The sequence below is a fragment of the Physella acuta genome, unplaced genomic scaffold (genome assembly GCF_028476545.2).
Source record: "Physella acuta isolate Inbredline_101_S28 unplaced genomic scaffold, ASM2847654v3 ptg001000l, whole genome shotgun sequence".
NCBI classification, from domain to species: Eukaryota; Metazoa; Mollusca; class Gastropoda; family Physidae; genus Physella; species Physella acuta.
The window spans coordinates 62,156-75,000 of NW_026732517.1; the positions used below are offsets into that span (position 1 = coordinate 62,156).

Genomic DNA, 12,845 nt, shown 5'->3' on the forward strand with positions numbered 1-12,845 from the left:
TTTTTAATGGACCCACACTTTGAAAATTCATATAAAAAATGAATCCTTAAGATGACACAACATGTTACACTTTTCTTTTCTTCCAAAAAAAAAAAAAATAATTAATCACTCTGTTTGATGTACCCTGCACACAGCGACAGAGCCGGCGATAGGGGTACGCGGGGCCTAGGGCCAACCATCCGCGCGGGGCCTTATATTTTTCCATTGGTTTCTAAAACATGTACAGTGAGTCGTTTTTTTCTTCTTCTCAACGCGAATTAATATTTATAACGATATATGTGGTCTTTTTAAGCTGCTTATCAATGTCGTATATTAGTTTTAATATAAAGACAGAATAAAAATTAATTTGTTTACTTAGAAGCGTTTTTGAAACGTTGCTTCTTCCTGTTAAAGCTTCTTGTTTAAAAAAAAAAAAAAACACATTAAAGAGATGATGAACGTAGGCTTCAAACTTGATTTTTTTTACATTAATGTCTATTTATGAAAATCTTACCAGTACATTCACGAACGAAGATCTACTTTTCTTGCCTTTCGTGAGGAAAAATTCCTTGATTATATCATCATAGTCCAATTTGGAGGCAATGTCTTTTTCTATTGACAGAATCGACAGGCCGCAGAGCGTGTCTTAAGACATCGTTGATAAATGTTCCCAATTACCCGTATCGTATATATCTTTTACGATCTTTGGGAATGAATTATTTTCGTCAGAATCATTTTCAAAGTGGCCGCTTGATTTGTCCCTACTGTCAAGGTTAATGGGGTTTGCAGCTAACAATAAATGACTCGAGGATTCATTATTACCGTCATCACCACAAATGGTAGTACTCTCATTGTAGTCCTTTTGCTACGTTCTACATTTGCGACATTGGAATCCACAACCAAATCAAAAAGTTTTTGTTGTTTAACGACTTTCTTTGGATAGTGTAGGTACTTGTCCAACGCGCCTGCTTATGTTTATCAAATTCTTCTCCTAAATTGCGTATTCTCGTTCTCCTAAATTGCGTTTCCTCGCTTTTAATGCACCTGATTTATACTTGCGAAATCTATCTCTGTCTCTTGTAGACATGGTGTCGAGGAAAAATAGTGAAATCACTTTGAAGCAACGCTAAGGCTGTCCACTCAAAAGGGTGGAACACTGGAGTGGGTGGAGTTAGTGGGGTGAGATAAAGGATAACTGTACATTTAAATCTATGGGACGCCATACCCTAAGAAAAAAAATCTCCCAGTTCGATTACTACGTTACTGGATCTCTGACCGCAGCCATTCAAGAGAAAGTGCGTGTTTATAGAGCGTCCACGTATTACATTACCGGTTAATACCGCGTTCTCACAAGAGAAGGTTCGTGTCTATAATTAGAAAGTGAACCATGTGACAGCCAGCTTCAACTTATTTATGAGTTTCGCGACGGCATACTCAGACTTCCGGTAATTTAGGCGTTTGGGAAATCTGGAGAACTTTACCATAAAACGATCTCGGCCCGATGTATCAAACAGTATAGATATTATAATTAGTTTGGTATCCCTACACTATTTTAAAACAAAAATCACTATTCTCTTAACTTTTATACTGGATATCCCTACAATTAATTAAAATAAACATGTGCTTAATCACTCTACGAAAACCGTTAAAATTCACAAAAATGAATATGGATGTAAAAAAAAAACCTTCAAAAATATAAATTTAATACAAGTATAATATATTTAATGATGACCTGAACATATATAAAATGAATATGAACACAATAACTGTATGGATGCCTTTCAAACTTATCGTAGTGAATAAGCATAATTACATAAAAGATGTCCATACGGTGTATAAAATGTCCTCATCCGCTCCCCCCCCCCCCTTCCTCATTTGGTCACTAAAAAAGCGTCTACAACGGTCCGAATACAAAAATATAAAATTTATAATAATACAAAAAAATATAAAATTTATAAAATCACTCCTGTATAAATGAATGTAGGTACCGTCTAGGGTAGCGAAAAGCTAACTAGGATGAGAAAGGTGCAGTAGAGTTTATGTGTCTCTACACACGACATAAGAAAGACCATATTGCATTTGATCCAAGTGAACTTTCCGTTCTGACTATCGGACTTGTTGAAGTACTTGACCATGACCTAACCTCGGCCATTTACCTGCTTTAAAAGCAAATATCCATCGGCCAATGACAGCAGCTCCATCTTCCTTTGACCTCCCCCTTCCCTTGACCCCCCTTCCCCCCCTTGACTTCCCCCTTCCCTTGACCCCCCCCCCTTGACCTCCCCCTTTCCTTGACCTCCCCTTGTACCGTTACATGGGCAACACCAGACTGTTCTCAACTCGCTGCCTGGGAGTTGCACCTCGTCATGCAACACGCAATCATAACCGTCTCCCAGACTCGTGATGCAAGACTCAATTGTGACCTACTTAGGTCTTGTATTTTTTTTAGTTTACATTTATTACCCAACCATGAATGGCCTGTGGCGTAATCACCGGTATTTTTCCATAGTTTCAAGAAAGACATATACCCAGTACTTTTCCATTACGATATATGGTGTAATCCTTCTATAATTACGATTGGTTGCTTCGGACATCGGCGATGGCCCAACCAATAGCCTAAGGTGTTAAATAGTCTGCGCACACGTTTCTCTGGGCAGTCAGACCAGACATCTCTGAGAGAGTAAGCCGTGTGTGTCGCCATTTTGTAGTCTATAGTTTTAAAGCAGCTTTTTCCCTTATTACTTGTGGTTTAAGTAATATTGTGTGCTTTAAGTAGTTTCGTATAAGTTGTGGTGATTTTCCTAAGTGCCATATCCTGTGATAGTGTAAAATAGTGTTATTTCTTCAACTTGTAAGTTGGGTTTTTGTTTATTTAGTAAATTCATTATATTTTGTATAAAGCTAGAGTCTTACTTTGAACTTGTACACATTTTAGAAGTTATATATAGATTAAAAGTGTTGTTGGTATTAAGAGTTCTTCGAGTTTATCCCCTAAACGTTACGTTCGAGTCCTCGGAGAAGTTTTATATCTACTACCTTTTTTTGGCTATGAGCCTTTTAAACGAACCCGGGTACGTTCGCCAGCTCTGCAACTGCTAGAGTGGTGTTCGTAATACAATCATAACCATCTCTCGGACTATGGAGCCATGTATAGATTTATACAGACACGACCAAGCACTCTACATGACGGCGCCTTGCATTCAAGTCTCGTGGACAAGCAAGAACTGAGCAACAACAAACACGGTACCATGGTCAACTTTTTATTTCCTGTCCCCGTTGATACAAGTCTAATAGGATTTCATTCAAGAAACAACAAACACGAATAACATGGGCAAAGTTATATTTCCCGTTCCTGTGGGATTTAAAGCAACAACAAACTCGATATTTTGGTCAACTTTTTACTTCCCGTCATTGAGTATCATGTCCGCGGCCTTCTCGCCTATCATGAAGGTTGCGGCGTTTGTGTTGGCCGACACGACGTCCGGCATGATAGAGGCGTCTGCTACACGGAGGTTCCTCACACCCTTCACCCTGTGGGGAGAGCAGATGGCGGGAAACTTTCAATTCCAGGAAATCGTAAAATCAGAGATTAACTTTTAAATATTTAACACAACGGCTTTAAGCTTGTTCCCTGTGATTTGGGTCACGTGATTGTCTTTAAGTTGGTCCCCTAACATTTTTTGTACCTTAATCTGTTGTCCACTACTGTTGTGACGTCATCAGTGGCGCCCATCTTGCACGTGCCGGCGGGGTGGTGAGCTGTTGGAAATGTCAGCACATTTTTATATCGGTGAGAGATGAAGGTTTTGATCTAATCTTAGGGTTAAACCTGGAGATAAGCCTTGGATTGCAGGAAATTTCTATCGTAAACTTTATATTTAAGGTAAGGATTAGATCTCACCCCCGCCCCAAAGGCTCACCAGTAGATGCTAGGTGACGGTTGAAACAGTTCCAGTAACTGTCGCTGTTGTAAAGATGGCTGACACAGCTGGGCAGTGGGGCGGGGTCAATGACCGCCCCCAGCTGTCTCAGTGGTTCGGTGTCCACGATCTTCAGGGCGAGTCGCACACCTGGGGCAGTTGGAGAACACGAGAAGGGGGAGGATGTTATATTGTGGTGGTGGTGGGGGGGGGGGGAGCGTGCCATGCTCATCACTTGTCATGTCCTAAAACTGTCTTCTTACCCTCACACCATATCTTTACCAATGTCAAGATAATCTTGCACAAATCAAGGACAGAATGTCAGGATGACCTTCAACCTATCAAAGTTTCCTGTCCATGACCCGTCAGGATCGGTTCACTGTCATGGAGGTTAGATCTCAATGGCGCAAAACCAGTTGACACGTACCGCTTGATTGTGTTGGAGACGTGGTCGAGTCGGCAAAAAAAAAAAAGCTCATGGTTGATAAATTCGAACAGCCTCGAGTTCAAAACCACTGGCAGATAAATATCGATCCCCTTCAACACTTATAATTAAGAACGAAGAAGAAGAAGAAAATATCTCTTCTGTATTTTTCAATTTTTCGAAGTACTATTTTGTGTCAAGGTCTTCTTGTTTATGTCAAGGTCATCTACCCTACGTCAATGTCATCTAACCTATGTCAAGGTCATCTCACCTCTAACGAGGTCATCCAGGTCCTGAGGGTCACTGAAAAAGTTGGGGTCGATGACCGGAGAGTCCAGTGGGTCAGACGAACGGAGCCGGACAGAACCCCGGCTCTTGGGTCGGAGCAGGCACACCAAGACCATTAACCCCCGGCCCTGCTCCTGGAGCTTCCAGCTGTGGAAGAGCTGGAGAACAAGAGGCCGTTAACAAGGAAACGAAAACAGCTGTGAAGCACACGTGTTACAATGAAACGACAACAGCTGTGAAGCACATGGGTTACATTGAAACGAAAACAGCTGTGAAGCACGTGTGTTACATTGAAACGAAAACAGCTGTGAAGCACGTGTGTTACATTGAAACGAAAACAGCTGTGAAGCACGTGTGTTACATTGAAACGAAAACAGCTGTGAAGCACGCGTGTTACAATGAAACGACAACAGCTGTGAAGCACATATGTAACACGACAGACACATCGCCGAACGTCACGTGGGTACCTCTGCGCTTAAGCCGGGCAAGACCTTCATGAACTTCTTGTCATTCAGCTGCTCCACCAAGGTAAACTGGATATCGGGCTGCTGCAGGTGAGGTAGAGTTTTTAGGTGGGCGAGGCCGTCAGCCCCACCTGGTGAACTCAGGGGACCTGGAGAATCACAGTTTTTGTGTTAGATGGACAGTGAGATCATAGGTTTTGTGTTAGATGGACAGTGAGATAATAGGTTTTGTGTTAGATGGACAGTGAGATCACAGGATTTGTGTACAGTGAGATCACAGGTTTTGTGTTAGATGGACAGTGAGATCACAGGATTTGTGTACAGTGAGATCACAGGTTTTGTGTTAGATGGACAGTTAGATCACAGGTTTTGTGCATGACACTGAGATCACAGGTTTTGTCAATTTTGTGTACAGTGAGATCACATATTTTGTGTAGATGGACAGTGAAACCACAGCTGTATGACTACCGACACACGTGACTGGTCACTCACCCGTTCCAAAGGTCAAGTACTCCAGCTGGTGGTACAGTGTGGTACGTGGTAACCCGAGGCTCGAGTTGGTGATCACATGGAGCGCGGTGGTCACGTGATCATGGAGGTTCTCCCCCACCGGTAGGTCAGCAACCACGGGTATCTGAAATACAGTTGCAAGTTACGTTTATAGCGTCTAAACGTTTCTTGGATCATTGTTCAATATTCAGTGTCTCTAAATGTTCCCTGGGTCACTGCCCTACTTTCAGTGACTCTAAATGTTCCCTGGGTCACTGCCCTATCTTCAGTGACTCTAAATGTTCCCTGGGTCACTGCCCTATCTTCAGTGTCTCTAAATGTTCCCTGGGTCACTGCCCTACCTTCAGTGTCTCTAAATGTTCCCTGGGTCATCGATCTACCTTCAGTGACTCTAAATGTTCCCAGGGTCATCGATCTACCTTCAGTGACTCTAAATGTTCCCTGGGTCACTGCCCTACCTTCAGTGACTCTAAATGTTCCCTGGGTCCGACCCCTGACAGCATCAGCACCTGAGGTGACCCAAAACTTCCGGCGGCTAGAATCACTTCCTTGGAGCACCGGACGTCAACCGGACTGGAATTCCGGATCAGCCTGACCCCCACGGCCGTCTTGTGCTCTATAAGGACCTGACGATCAAGACAACACGTGAATCAGGGGCAGCGCAATAGGTTTCATTAAGACACTAGTCAGTCACAATCTACTTGCCCCCAGCATCAACAACCCAGTAGGACTGTCCAGCGGCTCGGTCAGTCTGATCGGTGACGTCACTACCTTATGTTAGTCGATGACGTCACTAGCTTATGGAACCAGTGTGTCGGTGACGTCAGTACCTTATGAACCAGTGAGTCGATGACGTCACTACCTTATGAACCAGTGTGTCGGTGACGTCAGTACCTTATGAACCAGTGTGTCGGTGACGTCAGTACCTTATGAACCAGTGTGTCGGTGACGTCAGTACCTTATGAACCAGTGTGTCGGTGACGTCAGTACCTTATGTTAGTCGATGACGTCAGTACCTTATGAACCAGTGTGTCGATGACGTCACTACCTTATGAACCAGTGTGTCGGTGACGTCAGTACCTTATGAACCAGTGTGTCGGTGACAATGTGCAGATTCTCCCTGTCTGCGGCTGGCCACAGGTACGCACGTGCTGAGCTCCACCTCTCACCCTTGTAGATGTTGCTCTGTGTGTGAGCGACCCCTGCCGACAAACACGTGCAGGAGGTCACACAAGGCTACGCGTTTTTACATACGCAACAGATAACACATCAAGTAAGAATTTATTCAACACTGTGAACACAACATGCGCTGTAAAAACTCAATACAACTATAAAGGTAAAACGCAAAAGGCAGAACACAAGGCTAAATAAACTTACACACACAAAACAAAATCAAAATAATAAAAAAAAAAAAACACAACAATAACACAACACTAAACATTTGTATTGTACTGATAGACCTTCTTGAGTTTCAGCGTTGTAGTCAGTCTCTTGAAAACCAAGGGACTTAACAGCATTAATGAGAACTGTGGCCAAACCATAGCCATTTAACTGGGTTATCTTTACTTTGCCATTGGAACCTCGGTATTCTACATCAAAACAAAAAGCGTGAAGGGTTTTTTAAATGTTGAATGAGTTGAAAAAAGGGATAATTAAACATTTTGGATACGATAAACTGGTAAATTTAACATTTGTAATTTAGAAGCTGACATTGCAAATTTAAAAAATAACAACCTTTGTTTGCCAAATGTTTTGGGACTACGTCTTCTGATCTCATGAAGAACGGAAGTACGTCACGATAACTCCACCCTTCAGATCCTTGCTCCGCCCATCTGTCAAAGTCTAGTCTGTGACCTCGGCTCCATTGCATGTAATTAATTTGACTTGAGCCACCAAGGATCTTCCCACGAGGTATGTAAATTCTCTAGGGTAAAAGTCCACAAGTTAGGTCCCATCTTACTTTGTAGCAAAGAAACTTGATGTTGCGCCTGCTACCCCATCTCTCCGTTAGTATGTTAAAGCCTTTGGCAGTAGTTAAACTTATCCCCACAAGTCTACCCTGCAGTGTTTCCTTCAGAAATATCTCCGGAACACTCCCCCCCCCCCTCTCCCAACCTGAACATGTCCACCACTTCCCACGGCGAGATAAAATAAAAAAATCAATAAAACATACAATAAGAAGGGTGTCCTTGCCCTCCCCATCCCTTGAAGCTTTATGTCTGTCAACCCCCCCCCCCCCTTCCCAAAGTAAAATGTTCGAAGGAAACACTGCAACCCTAACACATCTATATATAAATCAACAAAGTATTGCGACAGTCTGCTGTAGGGTATTATAACTATAGTTGTGGAGTAGGGGAATGTGTGTAGGTTAAAGGCTAAGGCTTTAAAAAAAGTGTAAATGAGCTGAGGTGACCAGATGTAGAGGTGGGGGGGGGGGGTTGAAGAAAAAGACATCCAGACAGAGAATAAGTTAAAACGGTCATAGAGAAAGAGAGGGGAGGGGGAGGGGGCACGTGACACTAAGAGAACCACCGGTCAAACCTGACCCTCCAGACCGAGAGCCGCCTGCCCCTGTGGCCGGCTGTACAGCTTCCAATCGAACCGGCTCAAGAATGTTTCCGGCACCCGGGCCGGCGTGTCCACCTCGGCGTGGCTGACGTCACTGGGTCCGGCCTCCAGTAGCAGCACCGTTCTAGAACTGTTCTCGGACAGTCTGGCAGCGAGAACACACCCAGCCGTCCCCGCCCCCACTGAAACAACACATTTGTTACATTACAGCTTTCTCAATGGCTGAACACATTCGTTCAATTACAACTTTCTCAATGGCTGAACAAGTCTATGAACTAGCCAGGTTTTTTAAGAACGGAGAGCCTCGTCGGCATTAAATGAAAGGGTAAACTTTTCATGTACATCTCAATATTCGGCCACTTTGCTCGCTAGCTTTGGTGGGTTATAATTTCAACTGTTTGAAATGTAATTGTAGAACACGGCACTACTGCAACGCTGTACTAGAAGAGAGTGTGTGTCAGTGTCACTAGGTCGGGTATCACCCGGTGCGGAACTTCGTGGTGTCACCCCCCCTAGAAACTAAGTGTATATATATATATATATATATTATATATATATATATATATATATATATATATATATATATATATATATATATATATATATATATATATATATATATATATATATATATATGTATATATATATATATATATATATATATGTGTGTGTGTATGTGTGTGTGTGTGTGTTTGTGTCGGCCTACATAAGCCTATAATTTAAATATATACCACATTCGGGTACATGTATGTGTATAACACCCCCCCCCCTCTTGTAATAATTGTCGATTTGTACTTAAAAGACTATTTAACTTTAATTAATTACTAAAGGATCTGGCAAAGTGTCATTTTCTTCTGTACATTTTGCAATATTTTAGCTTGGTGTTACCCCCCCCCCTAAATGGTGTCACCCGGTGCGGTTAAAAAAGCTGGTGTGTGTGATTGTGCGTGTGTGTGTGGGGGGGGGGGGGTAGGCTTAGTATGCGGTATTTACAAATCTCTGTTTAATGTAACTGAACTGGCGGACAAGTTAATAATGTGAACCAAAACCAAAAACAACTGGAGAATCTTAAAACGTATTCAAAAAGTATTTACCTATAATATAATCGTAGGAATCCAAAAGTTTGTCTATGTGCTTGTACGTTGGTCTTCTGTAAACATAGCTTTGGTAGAGATAAAATGACAACGCGGCCAGTAGTACATTTATTATGATGTTCCAAAATCCCATTCTTGCTGCTGTAAATTGAAAATAGAAAAGTATTTTTAATCTTGAGTGCGGGAAAAGTATGACAAGTTGTAATGAGATCGAACAGAGTAGTTCAATGCAATGTATCAGCAATGATGTTTACACTTAGATATTTAAACAAAGAGAGTTGACACAGGCTGACAACAGATCACCTCACACACACACACACACGTCAGGTCCGCTACTGCCGTGTGTGGATAATGTGTGGGATGTGTGACAAATTGAATGTGTGCCTGGGTGAACGGCATGGACATTATCACAACATTACACGATGTGTTGTTTTGTGTGTTAAAAAAAAAAACAACTTCGACTAAGACGACTTGGTTCAATGGGGAAATCCTGGTTCAGGGGAGAGAACGCTAAAAAAAGTACCAAAGGTCAAAAAAGGCTTATGTAAATTTGCTTTTACTGTCGGTCATTAAGGATGGTAAAGTAGAGTAAATCTGTTTCGTATAAAGAGATTTCTTTGCATTATTCAGCCTCCGTAAAGGACCCGGGAACCACACCAGATTAGAGAGTTTGAATTAGATTGAGTTATTCGCGCTAAATGATAGTATTTTTTAGATCTTCAGTGTAGGCCGTATCTAATATTACGATCCGGAAATGTGGGTTTATATGTGGATATGAGGATAATTAATTCGATGTGGGTTAGAAATGGCCATCTCTAAGTTGTTTCCCCTAGAGCCATAAAACTGTTAGATATAGACCTATAGGTCTTGTTGGTAGTTGTGGAAAAAAAACTGATCGAAAAAAAATATACTACTTTTGGGGATTTCATTTCTCATTAATTATACAATATGTAGGAAAGGTCTGTGTAATCATACTAAATTTAATTTTTTTTTAAATATGGCAAGCGATAAAATTAATTTTTATTAACCCTGTTCGAGATAGTAAATTTACTATTAATTTTTTTTTTCATAAAAAACGTTTTAATAACAAGCTTTTATGTAGTAACGCACTAAAAAGGAGAAAATAAATTATACACTACTATTTAAATAACTATAAAGAAAAGCGTGGGTCTCTTCCTAAATATTAGTAAAGGTGTGGAGTAGTTGGATAGAAATGCCTACTAATTTGGTCAAAATTATAATTAATTCATAAAAAATCAAGTAGGCATCCAATTAAGTCAATTATAATGTCATGATGCATTGTCTTCATATCTTGACTGACGTACTAACTACGCACCGTATCTGTCAGGTTGAAGTGCCTGCAATTTCGCTCGAGCGTTTCGATCTAGACAGACTGACGACTGACAGAGGAAGTGAGTTAAATAAAAGCTTGTAATAAAAGCTTGTAATCACGTTTTTTGTACTAAATTTTTTTTCATCATTACTATTACAATAGAGTTTGAGTTCTTTTCTTATTGTTTGAATGTTCGCTGTTTTCATTTCAGATTTTTCTTATCTTTAATTAGTGATTCTATCGTAAATTATGACAGTTTTTTTTACTTCTCTTTACCTTAATTAAACCCCAACCTCCATCATATTTTCGTGGTCAATGTCACAAAAGTCATAATGTAAAAAATGACGTTTCTGTCTACCTTTATCAAAGATTTCCAGCCATATTTTTGACAACAATAAATGTTTTTTATCATTTATATATAGAGAAAGACAAAATTAATGTATTATCCGCCAGCTTCCCTCGTAAAACATATTCTATAACAATCAGCCTTTCCATCCCTTAAGTGCGTCTTGTCATTATCCCAAGTCTCTACCTGTCAGACACATTTTGATTGTCCTTTGTTGTCAAAATGTCAATATTAAATGTCCAAATGAGTGATATGGGGTTGTCCATAAATGATGTCACATATGATTTGCTACGGGAGTGAGTTAAGATTTGTGACGTCAACTCAGGCAATTTATGACGTGTATGTCTAATGAAAGGAGGTGAACGGGGAAAAATACCTAGTTCATTGATGGAGAACCTCTATAATGCTATGTTCAAGCAAAATAATGATAAATAAGCATTAGTATACGGCCATCAACATGCGGCCCGGGTCCGACGAACCAAACGGGGCCGCGTTAGAGCACCACTAGGCTATCGCGCTTTGTGCAATTCAAATTTCGCGAAATTGCGCAAATATTTAGTAATGTTCCATCTTTTGAGGGGTTTTTTTGGGGGGACTTAAATTGAAATATAATGTTGACTGACTGACCTTAATTTTCAAATATCACTTTTTATGTATGAATCAAGATTCAGAACTATAATTTACTTAATAAACGTGTCATCTTATCGTCCATTGTGCTTTTTATAAAGCGCAGAGCAGCTTCAAAATCGGACGGCCATCCTGTTGTCACCAAGCTTCTTTTGGAGCTTAATATGGGAAGTTGTGTTCTAAAATCTAAACAGTGGGAGCTTGATACACTTTTAAAGGGACGAAAGTCTCAAGACAGCAAGCTTGCAGAAATAACCATGTACGTTTAAATGGACAAGGGATAGATGTGTGAGGGGCTGTTTAATTGAACTCCAACATAAGTATTCAAATTAAACGTCGCATAAGTGTCAAAACGGCAGTGCTTGTTTTTTTTTTCTGTAAAATTAGCCTAACGGTCGGCGGTATCGGTACATGACGTCACGCGCGAGCGTTAACTCGGTGACGGTGTGCTAAGTAGGGGATGAAACGGTGGTGTTCAAAAAATGCGACTAGCAAGTTTTTTACATTTCTTGACCCTTCTTTACAGATCTATCGTCACCACTGATAAAATGGATCACCAATGAATGACGCGTCATACTTCTACAGCTGGTCTTTCTCCCACAACCGTCCCATGTTTTCACGGAAAAGAAAAACCTGACCCGTCTCAAAATCACATCGCTGAGTTATACTCAACCTCTCCCCACCACAAATCACAATTTCCATCTGAAACAATATGTGGCGTCGCTCGGTCGGGTGTCACCCGGTGCGGCACTTCGTGGCGTCACCCGCCCCCCCCCCCCCCCAGAAACAAAGTATATATATATATATATATATATATATATATATATATATATATATATATATATATATATATATATATATATAGCTTCGGTTATTATTCAGGAATTGTACAGCAGTAAAAAAATACAGTAAAACCATGGCGTAGTCTGTCGAGCCGTTCCGGAAACCACAAGATATACTGTAAACCTTAATTTATTTGCCGCCATATTATTTTTATTACATGTTTTAAAATGTGCAAGGATTGATTTTAGTAGCAATTTAAATACTGTTTGGCTAATTATTTTGTATTTCTAATTATTGTATGTGTATGTGCTAATTATTGCTGCTACTAAACATTGTTATTGTTCTTCTTACTACTTTTAACTTGAAGTAAATCTAATTTATTTATTTATTTTACTAACAGATCTAGAGGATCTAGATCTAGTTGTCGCAAATCTTCTAAAAAAATTTTTTTCTGTGTTTCTTTAAAAAAAAACATTAATTTATTAATAATATTTATTAATAATATTTAG

The 12,845-nt window shown here is 40.4% G+C and overlaps 1 protein-coding gene across 4 annotated transcripts in view; it reads right to left on the minus strand.

Annotated features, from left to right (window-relative positions):
• Window positions 1-3,223: 3,223 nt before the first annotated feature.
• The window catches only part of LOC131954457 (L-sorbose 1-dehydrogenase), a 10,031-nt gene continuing 409 nt past the window's right edge, over window positions 3,224-12,845 (minus strand). For 3 of the 4 annotated variants that reach the window (XM_059318152.1, XM_059318151.1, XM_059318150.1), the window contains exons 2-13: window positions 9,248-9,388; window positions 8,127-8,335; window positions 7,320-7,509; window positions 7,046-7,174; window positions 6,666-6,787; window positions 6,044-6,211; window positions 5,568-5,709; window positions 5,079-5,224; window positions 4,595-4,769; window positions 3,900-4,049; window positions 3,666-3,738; window positions 3,224-3,510 (exon numbers count right to left, since the gene is read on the minus strand). In XM_059318152.1, coding sequence (XP_059174135.1) covers window positions 3,378-3,510; window positions 3,666-3,738; window positions 3,900-4,049; window positions 4,595-4,769; window positions 5,079-5,224; window positions 5,568-5,709; window positions 6,044-6,211; window positions 6,666-6,787; window positions 7,046-7,174; window positions 7,320-7,509; window positions 8,127-8,335; window positions 9,248-9,380 — 1,770 coding nt within the window. In that variant the 5' untranslated portion in view covers window positions 9,381-9,388 and the 3' untranslated portion in view covers window positions 3,224-3,377. Of the gene's footprint in view, window positions 3,511-3,665; window positions 3,739-3,899; window positions 4,050-4,594; window positions 4,770-5,078; window positions 5,225-5,567; window positions 5,710-6,043; window positions 6,212-6,665; window positions 6,788-7,045; window positions 7,175-7,319; window positions 7,510-8,126; window positions 8,336-9,247; window positions 9,389-9,501; window positions 9,588-12,845 lie in introns of those variants that run through there. The other variant, XM_059318153.1, reaches the window with a different exon arrangement.